Source organism: Engystomops pustulosus, chromosome 1 (genome assembly GCF_040894005.1).
Source record: "Engystomops pustulosus chromosome 1, aEngPut4.maternal, whole genome shotgun sequence".
NCBI lineage: Eukaryota > Metazoa > Chordata > Amphibia > Anura > Leptodactylidae > Engystomops > Engystomops pustulosus.
In genome coordinates, this window is record NC_092411.1 from 146,608,468 (window position 1) to 146,629,539 (window position 21,072).

The following is a 21,072-nucleotide window of genomic DNA, read 5'->3' on the forward strand; positions in this document are numbered from 1 at the left end:
CTGAAAATTCTTACACGCTGAACGGGCTAAACCCCAATTAGGCCTGGCTAATCATCACACTACCTATATCGCAGATAATGAGTGTGCTCACATTGCAACCTGCTAGGTGCTGACCGCTACATGATGGTCAAACTAAATAAAAAATTGCAATCCAATGAAGGCACCACTACACTACAATCCTGGGCTGCATGATGTAGCAGTATACACTTATAGCTCATTTTCTCTGAGATGACTAAACCTTACACAAATCCTAACGGGAGATGCAATAAGAATCTCTTTATCATACAGTATAACCTCATCTTCTTGCATTTGTTCAAATTATATAGTTATGGGACACATTTACTAAGAAGATAGGAAACTGCACTAAAAGTATATATGTGTATAATGTTGGGTGCGCCAGATTCATTAAGAATGTGCACTAGAAATCATGAATCTGGCACTGGCCCGACAGGGTTCACCAACATTTTTGTGGCGCACCTTTAACATAAGGTGTGCAACAGACTGTGCAGGTTAAATCTGGCACATGGCCCGACTGAGCACTGGAACACCCCTAATTTGTGTTGCATAGTTGCTAGTGCAGCTGCCTTAAAAAATGGTCATGTGCGACACATTTGTGGTCCAGACACTGCTTAAATACCTGTGGAAGCAGTTTACATCTAAAAGAACGTGCAAAGTCTAACAGAAAACTGGCACAAAGTCTTTAAAAATGCATCCAATCCATATTAAAAAAAACACAGTGGGGCACATTTACTAATGACAAAATTATTAATAAAAAAGAGCATTTAAAAGGATCAAATGTATGTTTTCGGTCATGATTTTAAGCTGCTGGTTACTTAAATTTCTTATCTGATATTACAAATATTCTGCTTTGCAATCTGTTAATATTGCAAAATGTTAAAGGGGTTTGCCCATGAAAGAAAATTCTCAAATTTCAAGCCCCAAGTGATATTGAAGCAATTTGTAAAAAAAGAAAAAATCTGTCACATTCATCAAAAGGGCAAGATGGACATTTTTTATCTTCCTTAATGATTGCTGATCTAAATTTATACCAATATGTTGTGCCCTTAGAAGTGCACATCCTTTGAACCTCTGGGTAAACAACAAACTGAATGATTTCCTAATGGCTCAGCTCTCTGTAATATAAAACCCTCCATTTTCTTTTTTCTTTTGATTTATCCCTTCTTAGATTCTTTGACCTACCACTTTTTACTTCAAGATGCAGTCTAAGATACAAAAAGGCTCAAATGCCAATAAATGATTCTGAGCAGATGGAGCAATAAATCTGTCATTCTGTGGATGATGTCCCACTTATGTGCAATGGGGCTTTTCAGACAACCCAGCGTTGGTTAAATACTAGAGGATATAACATTTCAACAAACCATTGGCTATGCATGTTTTACCAATAACAATGTCACGTGAAATAGGATTTATTCCACTGTATAACATAAATTTACTTTAAAATCTTTATAACTGAACATGCTTAGAGTATTTTTAAAGGCGGTCTGTCAATTCCAAAATGCCTCCCACAACAATAATATAGTGCTATGTAAGGGGGTATGAAGGATGAAACTGTATGAAGAGTACATGCCTACATATGATCTCTTTACTATAGAAGATCCCTGCACTCAACTCATGCTGTCTATCCCTTCCCTTATTTTCTGTCAGCTGCTGCTGGACCTGTGGTTAAGGCACAGAATGCGTTGGAGTCAGGGAAGATGATTATCCACCACATACCGGGTACTGTACTGGAAATATGCATTGTTACCTACAAATTCCACCAGTGATTTTCAAAGTAAAGGGAACTTTTTGGACTTGACAGATTTCTTTTCTCAATGGAAATCACAAGAAACAAGCTGGAGGAATGCTTCAACTCTTCTTCATATGCCTGGCTGGTTTTAAAACTTATGTTTTCTATGGGTAGGAGTGCAACAAAGAAAGAGTGAAAAAAGGAAGGAAATATATTTTTTAAATTTTTATTATTGAGATATATGAGATAGGGATATTTCCAGTTATTTCTCTTTGTAAGGTGGCTTGTTTGTTAGAACAATGTGTAGCTCAGGTGTAAATCATCTTCAAAGTCACATCTAAATGAGCTGTATAAACAAATTACAGTGGGTACCAAATGCATTACTTGTAGACAATGAAAAAGAAAGCAAGCTTGTGATGTTTTCAGACAAAGGCAAGTAAAAAAAGTTTGTAATAACCATATAACGTTAAGCTAAGCTAAGCTAATTCATCATCTTTCTTATGAAAAATAGCATTATGCATACTCAAACTCATGAATGTGAAATCAGAGGAAAGGAAGGGGTAAATGTGAGACAAGTTAATTAAAACCATTAAAAAAGGCTGAAAAGCTGATGACAAATACAATAGGGGCATCTGTAGGGCTACCTCCCACAAACTACATAATGATGTGACCTATGCACAGACGGTACCTCCTAAAGGATGGACCTTTAACATGCATGCATAACTAGTAGTCAAGAATAAGTCAGGTCAGGACCCCGCTCCAGGTTTCCGTAGGCCCCTGGGCAACAGAGTCTCAGTGGTGACTTTGCAGTGAACTCACATGCCAGTATAAAAAAAATTCTGAATCAAAAACAGTCTGCTCTGTCAAATATTCTTTAGTTTATCATCCCAAACATCCCCGTCATGGTTATTTTATATACAACCCCTTTGTTGTTTATTTTATATGCAGCCCCCTAACAGGTTATATTTTATACAGCCACCCTGAGATTTGGGACTGAGATTTGGCCGTGTGGGCCCCCCTGAGCAGCTCTGAGTGGAACATAACAAGTTGATAAATGGGAGTTGGGTTTCTATTCAGTTCCTATGGGTTTCAGTGGTTCTGTCCAGCCCCTTAGTCTGTGTTCAGATATCACAAGAGTAACATACAACCCTCGCAGACAGGCTCGGACTGGCCTGCCGGGATACCAGTCAAATCCCCGGTGGGCCCTTATCATAAGTCACCATCTCCTGCCTGTGTCTGTGCAGGCACATTCAGCTGAGGCTGGAGGAGGGGCGCAGCAGGGGGGACTATGACGTCCTGCAGGAGGGAGAGACAGGTTCTCTGCTTTTCCCACAGCAGCGCTGGGGCAGGGAGTAAGACATTTCCTCCTCCCTGCACTGAGCACATCAGCCCCTGAGTCATTGCAGGAGAACATGGCCCCTAATTCACTGGAGGAGCAGACAGTGAGCTGTCACTAATTACAGACCAGAGGACGTGGGCCCCCTAGTTGTCACAGTGGGCCCCCTTCCTCCTGGTCATGCTGGAGTGTCCTCCCCCTGGCACAGCACAGGCTGCCCTTATGTGCAGGAGCTCAGGATGGATGAGGAGCTGCTGATGGCTTCCAGCACAAGAAAAAAGTAGAAAATAAAAGTGCATCACATGTACACACACACAGTGCACCACATGACATCCCTGCAATGTGTATATACATATAGAATAACAGTGGACTCAAGAACTACAACTCCCAGCAGAATGAGATGAATGAGATGCTGAAAGTTGTAGTACTTTGACTGTATTAAGTATTGATGTAGAATAAGCAGTGATGTCACACGTAACGCGCTGACTCTGTTTAAAAATGGAATCAAAGCACATGAGGGGGAGGGAGAAGCGTTTCAGTATTATCAGCATACCCTGCGTTACGTGTGACCGCAGCCTCCGTATTACCAGCATACCCCGCGTTACGTGTGACCGGAGCCTCGGTATTACTAGTATACCCCACGTTACATGTGACCGCAGCCTCAGTATTACCATAATAGCCTGCGTTACATGTGACCGCATCCTTGGTATTACCAGCATACCCCGCGTTACATGTGACCGCAGCCTCAGTATTACCAGCATACCCCGCGTTACATGTGACCGCAGCCTCAGTATTACCAGAATACCCCGCGTTACATGTGACCGCAGCCTCAGTATTACCAGAATAACCCGCGTTACATGTGACCGCATCCTTGGTATTACCAGTATACCCCGCGTTACGTGAGATCGCAGCCTCAGTATTACCAGCATACCCTACGTTACATGTGACCGCAGCCTCAGTATTACCAGAATACCCCGCGTTACATGTGACCGCATCCTTGGTATTACCAGTATACCCCGCGTTACGTCTGACCGCAGCCTCAGGCTCCATGGGAGCCTTCTTAAAAAGAAGGGCACAACAACCTTAAAGGGAACCTACCACCACAAATCTACCTATAAAGGTAGATTGGGTGGTAGGTGGATCATTGGGACGTGAGGATAGCCCTTTTAAGGGCTAATCCTCACGTCCCCACACTTTTTTGATAACTTTTATTAGATATATATTCAAATTTACTTATGCGGCTACTGGGGCGTGGAGTAGCCGCATCTGAGGTTACACGAGGCGGCTACTCCACGCCCCGGTAGCCACTTTACCCCTCCTACTCACCCATCTTCGCAGAGCTGCGCGCCCTCGTCCGGCGATCCTGCCGTCTGCGCATGCGCAGAAGAGTAGGCCCGCGCCTGCGCGGTCACTGCTCCGAAACAGGCGCGGCCTGCTCTTCTGCGCATGACAGAGCAGGTCCTAACCATATTTGCGGTTCAGGTTATGTACAACATTTCATGGGACCATTGTTTGCATCCCAAGAACTGCACAAGTATAGTGTTCAGAAAGTCTGAGGCTGCGTTCACACATTCCGTTTTTTTTTTGTGGCAGAAACGTAAAGTTTGTCTGCTGAATGGCAAAACGACCTGCATTCAAATGAAAGAGGAACAGATTGTCTTTCCTAAGCTTTGAAAATGCAACAAAAAACGCAATGGGGCAAATTTACTTACCCGGTCCATTCGCGTTCCAGCGGCGGCTTCTCCGCTCTGGATTCGGGTCCGGCCGGGATTTAATAAGGTAGTTCTTCCGCCGTCCACCAGGTGGCGCTGCTGCGCTGAAAGTAAACTCATCGCGCCGGAATGCACCGAGCTGGACCAGGTGAAGGTAAGCGGTCCTTATGCGACACATTTTCGGGTTTTAAATGCGGCGGTTTTTCCGAATACGTCGGGTTTTCGTTCGGCCACGCCCCCCGATTTCCGTCGCGCGCATGCCAGCGCCGATGCGCCACAATCCGATCGCGTGCGCCAAAATCCCGGGGCAATTTAAGTACAAGCGGCGCAAAACGGAAATATTCGGGTAACACGTCGGGAAAACGCGAATCGGGCCCTTAATAAATGACCCCCAAATGTGTGAACATGGCCACAGGCTGCATTCACACCTTGCATTTGCAGCACGTTCAGAAACGCAGTGAAAATATACATGGGGGTGGCTCGCACGTATCCATGAAGCATCTGGTGGGCCCCCAGAATTAATTTCACTGGTGGGCCCTTGGCACCCCAGTCCGACCCTGCTCGCAGATACTTATATACAAAAAGACTTTACTAACAACATACATGTGACAAAGTAACTACATAAAATACAATACAAAATACATAGAGAATACAACTACACACAAACCTCTTTTCCTGGCCCCTTTTGGACCCAGTAATGTGTATGTATATACAATATAATCTAACACTACAGCCACTCCTGGATATACCCTGAAGCAGGAGTCACATCCAGTACCTGACCATATACATGTACATATAGAGACTTATGCATAATAGCTTCTATATAACTAATCCTCCAATACACGTACAGGGCACAGATCCACGTGTGAATGGGATACGGCTACCGGTTATACATATAGTTACACTAATATATACACACTCACTGTAAACACTTAGCTATGTATATATATGGTAAAACACATAACACCTGGAATATCTATAGGTACACGTATAAAGTCTACTATGTTATAATAAGTATAATTCATATACAAGTGGGCACTCAAAATATAAGCTAATGTGTAATTAGTTGTTATTTAAAATTTTGCTCCCCTTAGCAGAAAATGCTGGTGACATAGACTGTAATGAAGAATTAAAATGCTACTGGCCCTTTAATCAGTCCGTTAATTTCCTCCGCGCGGTCCGTTGCAGGACAGAAGATGGCTGCTGGTCACATGTCCACTTCACATGTCCAGCACCTGCCTGGGCAGGTCATGTGATCACCACTAGGTTTGGCTGTAGTTGGTTGGTTGCAGTGCATCCAGTATGGCCAATGTTGTGGTGAAGTGCAGGGATGGCAGTTACACATCATTACTATGGTAACAGAGCAAGAAAACCTGTTACGTCATCACTGTGAGCAGAGCATAAGTGGTAGCAGGAGCTACTGAGAACTAAAGGATCATGGAACTTGTAGTTTCCAGTGGCGGCCATCTTAGTGATAACTCCACCTACTTAAGAGATGACATAAATTTTTTAAATCATAAAATCAAATTATTTAAGCTCCGTTTTGTGACTAATGACATTGAGTATTGTTATATTCATTTATTTATATCATCATGGGATTTTGTGTCAGACGTTCATATTCCCGGAATACCCCTTTAAATATCCTTGTGTGTAGTCCCTGCCCACTCCCTTATAACTCCACCCTAAGACCCTCTCAGGATAGACCCCAGTGTGTGCAGGGAATCTCACACCTGGTTCATGGTGGCTTCTTACTGTTCAAAGCCTTTTGATATGTTAATGACCCAATGGCTTCAGTACACACTGACATCTCACCCCAGAATATAAATTAGAGCAGAGGGTCCAGTTATGAATAATGTTCCCATGTAACACAAGTAAACCCAAAAGTCAAGCATTTGCCTATACCTTAGTCAGAAGGAAACATAAATGTCACATGAGTAAACATGCATTCTACTGTTTACCATGGCTTCCTCAGGGGTGTGGAAGAGTCACTTTTTGCCTGGGAAAAATCAATTTTTGCTGAGATAGTATTAACTATGATTTTGATATCATATTAAAGATAAGAATCTTTCAATTTACATGTGGTGCTGTGAGTTACAGAACCAGAGATACAGGCAGTTAAAGGCATGTTGGAAACGTGAGATACAGATAAAAAAAAATTGGGGGACGCATGATAGGTTTCCATGTGCATCCCACACCAAACCATCACTTCCCACAGTGTCATCTTATTGCAGGCTTTGAAACCCAAGAGAGTGTGGCTTCAAAGGCTGATTTATTCCCACCTTTGCAAACCACTTGAAACCACCAAGCTCCCACCAAAACGTCAGAATTTGGGGAAGTGGGCCCCGCTTCGGTCTAAGTTTGCTCTGGAGCCTTTGGATGAAGTGATATGCAGAACTCTCAGTGGAAGCATAGCTGAAGGGTCTTAGTCCCATCCATCCTGGCTGCTCTAAATAAAGAATTGAAGATTTTAATTGTTGAGTGTTTTTCTTTCTTCACTATCATTTTTTTGGAATGAGAAATTGTTACCTTTAATTTTATGTTGCTGAGACACAGGAGTTGCAATGTTACTTATTCATGATTAAAAAAAGATACCTTAAAAAATTACTTGGCCTATGCGAATATATGACAGTCATATTTTTGGTATTATTTTTCACTTTTCTCAGTAAAACCAGATCTTATCTAGGCTTTTCCTGTGACAGTTATTCTTTATTTCTTAGAATTGGCTATTGGCAGGCATTAAAAGATCATTTTGAGGGTCCTTCATGTTATAGTGTTTGACACCTGACGATAGGCTTGTGCTGGCTGCTGTCAACACCAACTTGTTGTCAAAAGTGCTTCCAATCTATTCAGAGTGAGTATAAGTTGGAATATTATTTAACAATAATATTTCCCTACACAGTTTCATAATATTTATCTTCTCAAATTAATTTAATTACCCTGCAGTTACCTGTACAGTAATACAGATCTCTTATGATGGGCTCCTATCAGTGTTGTAGGCTGTGCCAGGGATTAAATGATAAAACTGGACAAAACAAGCAGCATAGTAGAGTAGGAAATAAACAAAGCATTAGTGTTGTCGTTTTCCCTATAATGGTGCACTGTGTATTTATTACATATGGGGGCATTTATTACTGACTTTCCGCCAGTTTATTGGAGTTCTCTATTTGTTGCTGCTCCATATGCGCCATATTTATGATGTGTATGTGCTACCATTTAGCTGTTTCTCTGGCAATCACAACCTATTTATTTTGTTGCTCAATTGGGTACAGATCCCAACACTTTTCCTGCACTTTAAGTTTCCTGGGGCGCCTCTTTTGGCACATAATTAGACCAACAAAAAGCAGGTCTACCAAGTTCTATTTCACCTACATGAATGTGTAGACTTTTCAGACACTTTTTGTTTATGCGCCATTTTATTAAGCCTTTGCAAAACAATCTAAAATTCTGAATCTAAGTCTAATGAACCACGCAATTCATGCACCAAAAATTGACCATGCAACATTATTAATGAATGCTCCCCATGGACTTTTAATAGCATTTGAAATTTTATTGTTGACATTACATACTGGATAAACCATGACTGAGTTATAAAAAAAAATTCTGTATGAATTTTTTTACCTTTGTCTACTGAAAAGGGAACATTATAAAGCAAAAATAAAAAAAAATATTTTTATACAGCACTCCAAAATAATGAAAGTTTCTTTTTTAGCCATTCAGTTTACATTTGGCCCACAAACAAGGGATCATAGCAAACACTTAATTTTAGTCTTGAATCCACCACTGCACAGGCCGCTATCCAGAGCAGCAATAGAATATGTCTGTGTGTAGCAAATGCATATCAAATTGGACCTCAGGGCTGCCATAGCAAGGGGTTAAAGGAGTTTTCCCATGAAAGAATATTCTCAAATATTAATCCCTTAGTTATCACAATTTTACTCAGCTTTAATGCTGTTTTAGCTCCTATAACTCAGTGGTTAAATTCCAGAGTGTGGGGCGGGACTCATTAAGCAGAAAATTCATGATTCCTCTGTGCTATGAGATGCCGTTTGCTGATTATGTGCTTAGGTTATCAGGTTGCAAGGTTTATCTACACTTTTATTTAGCTTCCTTACATTCTACTAGTATATGACACATAGAAAAAGAGAGATAAGAAAGATCAGAGATGAGAGATGATGAGATCCATGAGCTGGATATAAAACACAATTGCACTCTCAGCTCTGCTAATTCACATGTAACACACACTTGATAGGAATCCAAGGAAAGATGGTCTCGGTTGGATTGGAGCTGCATCGCTCAATGAAGAACTGGTTTTCTTATATGGATTAATCTTTTATTGGTAAAACACAACGCATTTCGGCTCCGGACGAGAGCCTCCTGGGTTGACACCGAGTGTGAGGAGGCTCCCGTCTGGAGACGAAACACGTTGTGTTTTACCAATAAAAGATTAATTGATATAAGAAAACCAGTTCTTCATTGAGCGACACTTTATGAAGATTTACGGTCAGATCCAGGTGCAACCAAAATTGTAAACACCAGGATTGATAGAAACAGGTTGGAATTATATCTATGAAATGTTGTATTTTTGTTGACAGTGAATTATAAAATGTGTTATTCTGTTATCCTGCGTATATTTAAGAATCTTGTGTTTGTGGAAATACCCCTTCCCTTTAAAGGACATCTACCATCAGATTCACTCACCTCCCCTTCCAGTGGTGCTGTGCTTGAATCTGCTTTTTGTATTAGCTGGAAGGGCTGCATTTTTCAGTAAAAAACTTTTATTTGGTAGGTATTCAAATTAGTCTAAGGATCTCTGCAGAGCACCTCTCCACGCAACCTAGATTTAATTTATTCACTCATACGGCCCTGCTTTGACCTGCACTCTGCAAATCTCACATTTACTGCTACTTAGGCGGCTGAGTGTGGCTATAGCAACATGCTTGTACAAGATTTGTAGAGAGTCTGTGATGTCAACATCTCTCGGCAAACACTGTAGGTGGCACAAATCATCTACAATTATAAAACTACAATTATAAAATATACAGTTCCGATTGTACGTAAACCGGAACTGCCTGTACTTGTAAAAATTAAAACTAGATTTAAAGGGGTATTCTCGTCTGGGCATTAACATTCAGCTTCATTAATCTGCCATATATAAACATTTCTTCAATTGGATGTTATTAAAAAAAATGTTCCTGTGTGAAGATAATTTCTCATAAATGTAGTCATGTTGTCCCTTAGAAACGAGATGGCTTCCTCGGATACGACCACGTCACACTCTGGCAGCGGTGGCCAGACTTGCGCTATAGAGTCCTGCCAAACCACCAGGAATCAGCGATCATTACCACAGGACGGCTGTGCGACATGTAGTAACTCCAGGACATTTTATATACAATAACCTTTTGGTTATTTGTGTAATCTCTCAGGCAGAGGTGGCCGTATCCGAGGAAGCTATATCGTTTCTAAGGGACCACATGACTACATTTATGGAAAATTATCTTCACACAGGAACATTTTTTTTAATAACATCTAATTGAAGAAATGTTTATTAATGGCAGATTAATGAAGCTGAATGTTAATGCCCAGACGAGAATACCCCTTTAAATCTAGTTTTAATTTTTACAAGTACAGGCAGTTCCGGTTTACGTACAATCGGAACTGTATATTTTATAATTGTAGTTCCAGACAAATTTTTTTTTTGGTCCCAGTAACAACAGAATTTTCTCAATTTTGTGCTGTCATGGGAACAAAGATTATTAATAAAACTTCATTACAGACACTATACAGTTGAAGTAAAGCATGCAGAGAGCTTCACCAGAAGTCACAATGGTCAGAGAGGTCCGTCTGTAACTTGGGGTCGTCTGTAAGTCAGGTGTCCTTAAGTAGGGGACCGTCTGTACATTGCCAGTCTACAGAATTGCTGCATAAACAAATTTTAAGGTACTGTACGCTGTGTGAGTTGTATGCAGCATTCTGTATACTTGCCATTCCCTATGTGAAGAGTGAACCTAAACAGCTTAAAATTTCTTGTAACTCATGTGCAGCAATAAAAACTTTTGGTGCAGTTAAGATACTATAATTGTGAGATAGCTGTGGAGAATATCATATCTGAGTGTGGGGTTCAACTCTGCTAGATACAGTATTTTGCTCAAACTGAACCATTTATTTAAAAACACCTCTATTCAGAATTCTATTGGCTGTAAAAGCCATAGCTTGCACTCCTGATATAATAGATCTTACTGCTATAGGGCTGTTAGAAGTAAAATCTCATATATCTGTCCCTCTATTCCTGATTGATGAAGGTGAAGACCAGACTTACACATACTGTATACCTATAAAAATGGAAAAGAGTCCATCTTCCTGACACTAATTTCAAGCCTGAATGCTTCTGTCCCCTCTTGATATCAGCCCCCCCTTTTGTGCCTGATGAATGGGCCTCATTTAATCAATGACCACTCCACAATAACAAAGAGATTAGGTAGACGTGTTTATTAAAGAACTTGTCAACGTTTCTGCCCAAAGCTAGATGTCCGACTAGGACAATGAATCCTGACTATTGCTCGGAAACATGACTGACAGTTTGTGAATACAGTAGCCTCTCAATAGTTTTCCCTGCAGGTATAGTATATTTGTAGTAAACATGCCACATAGGAGAGAACATATACATGCATGTATATGATGTAGTAGGTAAATTTATATATATATATATATATTTGTACAAATGAGTCGTAAATTATTCTTAGATAAACAGAACATTTTTAACTAATCAGTTTACATAAAAATAAGCATAAGGAAAATCTTTTTCCAATCGTCTTTTGGACCATTCTTTTACATTTTTTTATGCTGTGGGCAAAATTTTACAAATTCCTTTTAAATGTTTGTTGTTTAAGGATGAAGAATAGGCCTAAGAAAGTCAAGGCTTCATGCAGCCAGTTTTCATTATTGAGAATAGCATATTTTTCATTTCTACAAAACAAAACTAATATCTTAGAACCTAAGAAGCAAGTACTACCAAAGAATGACGAAAATGGGTCTACAAAGGGTATTTTTTATTCCTTCATAATTTTTTTTATCAAGAAAACTGCTCAAGAAAATTCAAACCTTATCAGAAAGATAGTAAATGGAACAGTCCATTTTTTAGCGTATTACTGCAAAGATCCTCAGTATTTGTTACCATGGTTTTCCAATGTCAAGTGTACCTTCACAATATTTCCCTTTGCAAAAAAGGCAACACACAGAGAGCCTATTAGCAGTAGTACATTTATTTTGGTGGATAGAAATTGATACCTAATAGTTAGACAATGTAACCCTAGTTCAAGCAGTCTCACAATGTATAAGGACAAACATAAAAAATGTTCCATGTTAAAGTCTGGGAGCTACCACATGTACAAGTTAATGTTTGGTGTACAAGCACTGAAATAGTCGCAATAACTTGCAAACTGCTAGTAATTGCGATTATTTCCCCCCTTTACTCCACCTCCACACCAAGTGGTGCGGCCACTGGCAGAGAGCGATGGCATGAGGCTCATTCCACAGCCTGTGAATGTTCAGGATTGTTCACAGGTTACAGCACAATTATAGAATTGTACGCCATTGCAAGCCACCCGCTGGATACATTGAGAAGCCTGAGCTTCTGATTTACCCGATGTGTTGGGAAAGAGGGGCCTTTATCATACACCTGCATAGGAAAATGCAGGGTAATCCACAGGATATGTGATATAGAGCAGGAGGAGCTGTCCATATTCATATACCATATATACTTAAAGGGAACCTACCACCACGAATCTACCTATAAAGGTAGATCGGGTGGTAGGTGGATGTAAGGGACGTGAGGAGAGCTCTTTTTAGAGCTAATCCTCACGTCCCCGCTAAGTTTTGGGAAACTTTATTAACCTAATATGTAAATTTAGTTATGCGGCTACTGGGGCGTGGAGTAGCCGGCACGAGGCTACACAGCGCGGCTACTCCACGCCCCAGTAGCCACATTACTCCTCCTACCCTGTTGTGTCCGGCGCGCAGCTCCTCGTAGCTACGCACCCTCGTCTGACAAGCCGGCTACTGCGCATGCGCAGTAGCTCCGGCCTCGGAGCTGGCATGCGCAGAACGCCGGCTGAGCAGTCCCAGCTCCGAGGCCAGAGCTACTGCGCATGCGCAGTAGCCGGCTTGTCAGACAAGGGCGCGCAGCTACGAGGAGCTGCGCGCCGGACACAACAGGGTAGGAGGAGTAATGTGGCTACTGGGGCGTGGAGTAGCCGCGCTGTGTAGCCTCGTGCCGGCTACTCCACGCCCCAGTAGCCGCATTACTAAATTTACATATTAGGTTAATAAAGTTTCCCAAAACTTAGCGGAGACGGGAGCATTAGCTCTAAAAAGGGCTATCCTCACGTCCCTTACATCCACCTACCACCCGATCTACCTTTATAGGTAGATTTGTGGTGGTAGGTTCTCTTTAAGTATAAGCCGACCTGAGTATAAGCCAAGGATCCTAATTTTACCATAAAAACTGGGACTCAAAAATAAACCTAGGGTGCGAAATGCAGCAACTACTCTTTAATGAAATGTCCAGCAGCAGAGCCTTCCTTAATAATTAAATATCCAACAGCATAGCCCTCTGATTGTCCAGCAGCAGAGCCCCACTTAATGTACAGCAGCAATGTATTACAGACATGTATTACAGTTACATACAAGATAGGGTCTGTAAGTTTGTTCTTAAGTTGAAGTCGGAACTGTATATTTTATCATTGTAATCCCAGCCAGAACTTTTTTGTCTCTGTGACAATTGGATTTTAAAAATGTTGGGTTGTCATAAGAATCAGGATTAACAATAAACTTCATTACAGACACCTTTGATAACTGTTATAGCTGTTTATTGTAGCCTAGGAGTAAAGTACAATAAATTACCAATATCCAGTGGTTTGTTTGTAACTAGGAGTCGTAAGTAAGTCGAGTCTTAAGTAGGGGACCGCCTATATTGTGCTCAGCTACCACTGCATCACAAAGGCCTTGGGCTACATGGACATGGACTTATCAAGGCCAAACAAACCAAAATACCTCATCATTGAATGCAGTTAGAGACCCACAGTAAACTGAGTCAAATCTTTTCAATTAAAATATGTTAATCAAAATAAATCAAGTGTCATTAAAGGCTATTAACATTTGCCCATACTTACTGCAGTTACTGTTTTGGCTGTTCAGGTCATTATAAAGAAGATAGTGGGGAGTATTTATCAAGGCTTGTACTGGTGCATGACCTGCAAATTCAACGTTTCCCCCCCTTATGCCATCTACATGCCAGAGCCTCTTAGAGTATCTGGTTGAACCAAAGGGGAACATCAATTTCCCCCAGTGTGTTCATGTTATAAGGGAAGAGGGTCCATATTACTGGGCAAAATTTATGACCAGATTATGACAGCCATATGCCTTCCTACCTCTGAGAAGTGTATACTCAACACCTGAAAACAGAAAAAGCATCAGCCTTCCAAGTATAGCAATGAATATCAAGACTTTTTATGCATGTAGTAGCATATAAAAATGTTGATATGAATCTGGATTCTTGATTTTCATCACTATACTTGAAGGGCTGCTGCTTCTTCTGTTTTGGATATTGACTGTGGATTCCTGCACCAGGATTACCAGCAATGTGCACCCGCCATAGATATGTTAAACCATTGGTCTGGGATTGCTGTCTTCTTTCTACTTCTGTACACTTGTATACTCAAGTGTATACCCAAGTGTAAGTAATATTCGAGTCCCCATATCGGAACCGCATACATCTTTTTTTCTAATTTAATGCTTTGTAAATGCAAACTAAAACTGCTGGCACATTAAACATTTAAGTTAACATACGCATCAGTGTGTGCAATAACACTTGGGATAGATTTAAGTAAAAATATGGAAACCTGCTGATGACTATTTCAGATGGTTGCTCTTGCAGGACCAAATCTCCTCCCATTCCCACTGTGGATGTAACGTAACCCACTGGAGAGAATTTGGCTGGGGGCAGCGGGCTGTGGGCAGCACTGGTTAGCGTGAGCGGCATAAAGTTCATTATTGGGCTCCCAAGCTATAATCAAAGCTGTGATTTCATTGCTAAATGAAGCTTGTAACAAGGGATAAAAGCAATTCATCTGCACACAGCAGGGACCTGAGAAACAGCCCAGATTTCTATTCAATTTACCAGGAAAAGATACAATCTCCAGAATTTAACCTTTTATAGTAATAAAAGTGGATTTGTACAAACATCTACCTAATACGGCTCGATCTGTACAAGACATTTTATTTGTCTTATAACCTGAGGGCCCTGTGATTCCAGTATCAGTTGATGAGCAGGGGACCTAGAAAGTAGATGCCTACTATTTCAACTTCATTACTTGCCTCCACTAAGCTAAGCTCTTTTTGTAATCCGAGTAAATTAGACCTATTAATATGAACTTTTTTGCTTATACATATTTTGGAGTATAAAGAAAACCCACAATTTAAGGTGGGGCAGGCAAGATTCTCCTTCTTCCCCTATCATCATACTATGCGATTCGTAAATTCAATCACAGCACTTAGTAACTCTAGCTGGTCCAGTTAGCCTTCACCAAAGTCCTTATGAAATAACTATCATCCATGGATATACAGACATTGCCGCTTAGTGATTACCAACTAAAACATGAAATTTAATAAGTATCTTTAAAAATGAGGACCAGCACCTGGCATATCCAAAACCACTTGCACATTAACAAAAACACCTCCTCTGCAAACAACAAAATCGATGCCAGCTTATCAAAGCTTCAATTGGATGATACAAATCGACCCATAAAATTCCAAAAAAGTTCAACCCTTTTATACCCATTTGTGCACATTTCTCTCTTATAGTGCTATATCAGACTCGACTGGTATTTTTCAGTGTAGGTTTGCATCATGCAATAAATGGTTTGATATGGTGGCATCAATTTTACTTGGTGTTAACATTGGAGGTGATTTTGTTTATTTAAATGTGATTCAAGATATGCCAGCTTAGGGACGCTGTCCCCTATTTTTAAGGATAGTTTTATATAGGGGGTAGCATATGAAAGAACCGTCAACCATGTGATACATGGTATGGGTGAGAGCTGCTCTGCAACAACTCATAGGTGCATATTTATCAGGACCTCTGCGCCACATTAATGGCATAGAAGCCCTGCAATAACTGCAAATGCTAGCTTATTGCTAGCACTTGTGATTATTTACCCTCTCCGTCACCTTCACGCCAGTGGGGTGTGAATGGGAGTGAAAGGGGGGGGGCACGGGAGGCCTAACGGAGGACACAGCCAGCCGGGAGTGGGCCAGCGTGGGCCGTTATTGTCCCCACACCAGTGCACTAGCTACAGTTGGCCACTTTTCACATGTGATAAGTCTCCGGCTGCGTTTATTTCTACGCCAGTCAGGGCCTAGCAGGAAATGTACGCTTTGCGGGACCCTATCATGCTACAAAAATGAGGTGGAGGGGCTATCATACGCCGTCATACAAGTTCTGGCGTATGATAAATATCCCCCATAGAGAGGGTTTAAAGACTCTTCTTTAAGAAGTCCATGACACTCAGTATATTCCGTTTGAAATAGCTACACAGTTTTGGGTGGTGTGGAATCTCTATTCTCCATTATTTAAAAACATCAGTATAACACCACGTAACATTGCACGCAATGAAGCAATTTAATTCACAATATAATGAAACAATGAATTGTTTATGTGGAATTGAGAAACACAATACCTAAAAGAAAATAGGTCACCAATTTACATTAAAACCAGATAAAAGAATGTATGACTTTTTCTTATCTGTTTTTGATTTTCGATTTTTCCTTTATTTTCTGCCCATGATTGTGAGGGCTGCCATCTTGCCTGATCTCTAGCAACATATAATAATATACTTTTCAGCAGCCTCATGCCCCTAAGTATCATTAAGATCTATAGAGTAATCCATAATACCTATAGTAAATGTGGTCAGCCGGGGTGTTATCGCCTCTTGTCCCCTTGTCCTGACATGCAGAAAACAGCCCAAACTACCCGGGAAGGGGATATTTAAGTGTCTTCTTAGCCAGAAAATTGGTAGATAAGGCACTTAAATCTCCCCTTCCCTGGTAGACAGGGTTTTTTTCCATCCCGCTTGTCAAGATGGGGCGCAAAGACACCCCACAAAAATAAGACTTAGTCCAATTTGTTTTCAAGCCAAGAAATAAGGTCTTCCCTGAAAGTAAGGCCTATCGGCAGTTATTGCATTAATAGATTATTTGGAGGTTGTAACATGATTGAATAATTCTTTGGATAAAATCACTAACCATTGCATTTCATTGGAAAGTGTTATTGCTAAACATGAGAGATAGGGGTTAAGCAAAGAAATTGATTCACAAGAAATTAAGTATGACATTCAGGGTTTAGTGAGTTATGATGAGGTTCCAGAAGATGATGATATGACTTCAAATACCTGGATTGACAAATTCACCATAGATTGCTGTACATGGAAATAGACTGACAAGAATTTTTTATAGAATTTAGAGGGTTATGCCGATGTATATGATGACATGACTAGTTTATTTATTTTGGTTCAACCAAAATGTGAATTTTTGTTTATTGAAAAATAAGACATACCTTGAAAACAAGACCTAGTGCTCCTATAGAAGCAAAAATTATTTTATGACACTGGGGTGGGTGGGGGGGGGGAGCATGTATCACTACTATTGCTTCCTTTTTCTTCTTTTTGTGTTACTTTTTGCAGTTTGCGACTTTTTAGGCACAAAATCAAGCAGTGTGCCATATTTATCTTTGTAGCCCAGATGTTTGTTCAACTTGTGAGACTTTTGGGCTTGGTATTGTATCTAATAAGTTGCAAAACAGAGCATGCTAGACCCGGACTTACTTTTGGTAAATTACTATTTGGGACTAAAAAGTCGCACACCACAAAAGTCTAAATAGTGAGACTAAACAGGCAACTCATCACATGTATCACAAAGCGGAAAAGCTTAAGATACATTGCAATGATTAAAAAAGCCAACTTCAGGAAACTGAAAAAATAGCAGCCGAAAAACTTTGATACATGTGCCCCACTGTCTTAATTTCGGGGAAACAAGGTATATGTTATAATTAATATTTTTCCACAAACTATATATTAATCTGCTTATCTACTCCTGCAGTATAACTACTGACAGTAGTTAGATCTGCCAGATCAGTTCACTTTTACTATGCTGTAGTTTTCCTGCTTATACATTAATATCAAGTTGTCTCTATTACGTTCCAGTCTAGGTGATGATAGTCTGCCATTTTGCCAAGTGAAGCTCTCTAGACTGACTGGTAATTTAGAAAATGTCTGATGTGATAAGTGAACTATTGTATAAAGGCATATTTTTGCTGTGTGCTAGCCATTGCTTTATTGGCAAGCACAGTGCCCCATGTACTTCAATAAGCCATATGGCATAGTTTCCCCATGTGTCTAAGTAGTCATTTTCTATTGTCTTCAGCGCATGAGCAGGCCTTACATGTCAGTGACGCATGGGCTGCAAATGGACCATGTGTCCAGGTAGCCATATAGATTTTAAGAATGTGAAATATACATACAACATCTGGTAATCTAATAATAATAGTAATCTCAACAAGACAAAATACAGAAATGTATCCATATAGGCTGCTCTGCTATGTTACTATATGGCAACGTCTGCAGAATACGTTTTTTAATGAAGTAATGAACTGAAAACTCATAAAGCCATAATGTCATCAATTAATAAAAAAAATTTGTGATACAGCAAAAGTATAGGCCTTTTCTTTTTTTGCAGTTTGAATGCAGAATAAAATAACAAATAACATTTTGATAAGTTATAGAGTTGAATGCATTCTTACTTGGATATATTGTACTACTATCCTTCACATCATTGGAAACGGATGAAGATTCTGCATGAAGTGGGCGGTCTATGTCTTTGTGAGGTTCTGCTGTGTGTTCAGTACCATTGTGTACCAGGTTATCAGGTTCAATAGATTTTTCAGTTATTGTCATACTTTCTTCCTCCTGGGCAAAAAGGTTTTGTTTAAAAAATGGTTCTTTTGTTGGATTGCCAAGAGAGCCAGGTGTTCTTTGTTGGCTGCTTTCTTCCAATGTGCTCACTTGATTTTCTATAGAAGCAGGCGTACTTCTTAATTCATTCTCCATTTTGACTGTCGTACTAGGAACTTGAATGTCTTCATAGGATATTGAAGCCTCCAACGTGTGACCTAATTCATTCATATTCTTCTCAGGATTTAAACTATTCTGGTTATCAAAAAGCCATGTATTCAGTGGAGAATTATGAACATCTTCAGGGAAAGAATTTATGCTTTTATGTAACTGGTGCTCTTCAGATTCCTGAGCAATGTTTAAAATTTCTTCTGAAGAATCTGGTATGGGTTCTTTAAGAAAGTCCCTCCAACTATTCTGTCTTGGGTTAGATTTCCTGTCTACCATATTTAAGGACCATTCGTCTTCCTCGCTCTTTGGATCACCAGACAGACTAGTCCTCCTTCTAGCTGCATTTACAATTGTCTGTTGTTTGTTGCTTGTGATTTTCTGCTTTTGGATTGGAATATTTGTGGTAGTTAGGACCTTTGGAACCCAAGTATGAACTAAATCTGATTCTACCGCTTCATGGGTCACTGTTTGTTGTTGTACCTCTTCAGTGAATGCTGGGACAAGTAGCTTTGAAGATAATACATTGATCTCTGTTGCAATTCCCATTGAGTTTATGGGTGTTACTGGATCACTGCCTTCCATTTTAAATCCATGTATTGTAGTAGATGTTACACTGTCGGTAGCAGGCAAGGCATTATTAAATTCCAATTGTATCGCCTGTCCAAGCTCTTGACTTTGAAGTTCGGGTTTTATCAGCCTGAGGTCTTCCTGTGGCAAGAACACTGGACCTTGTTTCTCATTCCCTAGTGGGGTGGGGGCTGTTGCTTGAAGAGCTGTTGAGAGGCAACATGTCAAAAGGATAAATTAGAATCCTATCATGCTGAACGGGAAGAGAAGCCATCAAACCAAGCAAGAAGCTGCTCTTAATTCAGCAGTCAATTCAAAGCGAAAGAAAGATCTAGATTTATCCATGCTCTGTTTTTACTTGGAAGTGCACCAAGGATGCTAACGGTATTAGCATACCGAGATACCACAGAAACTTGGTTTATTATATGACAATGCAATAAATATTTATAGAATGCCTTTCAAATCTCAATTTCCAGACAATTATGTATATGACATTTTGCAGTTACCTCTGCTGTGGTTTATAGCTGCCGCTCTGAAATTACTGGCCCTCGTAGAGACTATATCATTATATTATAATGATAAAAATCTCATCCTGTGTCTGCGCCAGAGACTTCCCCAGGTGGGAGCTTGTATGAGATATATCCCCTGCCCGTCTTCCCTGTCTGATTTACTGCACAACACATTTTCAGTATGCTGATTTTCCCTTGCCTTAACCTTTCCCCATGAGATTGCACTCCAAATAAGTCTACTTTATTTTACATAATTATTTTAATTTATTAACTAAACGTTACAGACAAAAACAAATACATTAGGGCATATTTTAGAAAGATGATACAAAAAATAAGCAAATAAAAAATGACAGGTATCATATAACATTGCAATAACCAAGGTTTACAGTTGCTGAACTGGTTCATAAATGTTGTTTAATACATAAGCAATACGTGTGCTGCATAAAAGAAAATACTAGAACTGATGTGGAAGGTCCATGTGTTATCTTATTACTTTTCTTTTTAGTAAACAAATGTTTCAGTGATAAATAGCTGAGATACGATATGTAGGTTCCAACTTTCGAACTCTCATCTGTCACATAACTGGCGGGCTCCTAGCTCAATCTCACAAGCCTTCAGAACAGAGTGGCATCTGTGAATGTGTGCTTCTCAGGAGCCACAAAAATAGCCAAGGCTGTTTGCCGTTTTTAGCACTTCCATAGAATTGAATCAGGAGCATGATACATGACCACCACTTTATTCTCAACAACCCCAATACGGGTATCTCACAAGGTAGCCAAGAGGTAATGTGTTCCTCTTTCCTCAACATTCAGCCTTCCTCAGCATACACCCAGAGTCGGCCTCAACCCCTTAAGTGCCGCCATCAAAAGTGATGGAGGCACCTATAAGACAGAGCTGCATGGGCGTCATCATCGTCATCAGAGGGCACCGGCTGGTTACCTATGGTTCAATGGCTGCAGGATCTGTAAAGGCACCTGCTGTTGGCAGCCTCTTTTATAATAAACTGCAATACAGTCGTATTACAGTATAC

The 21,072-nt window shown here is 40.3% G+C and overlaps 1 protein-coding gene across 2 annotated transcripts in view; it reads right to left on the reverse strand.

Moving 5' to 3' along the window:
* NCAN (neurocan) overlaps positions 1 to 21,072 on the reverse strand; it is a 125,199-nt gene that overhangs the window by 33,177 nt on the left and 70,950 nt on the right. The window contains exon 7 of one of the 2 annotated variants that reach the window (XM_072155846.1): positions 18,645 to 19,739. The exons of the other annotated variant lie outside the window; for it this stretch is intronic. Coding sequence (XP_072011947.1) covers positions 18,645 to 19,739 — 1,095 coding nt within the window. The remainder of the gene's footprint in view (positions 1 to 18,644; positions 19,740 to 21,072) is intronic. 2 annotated transcript variants of the gene reach the window in all.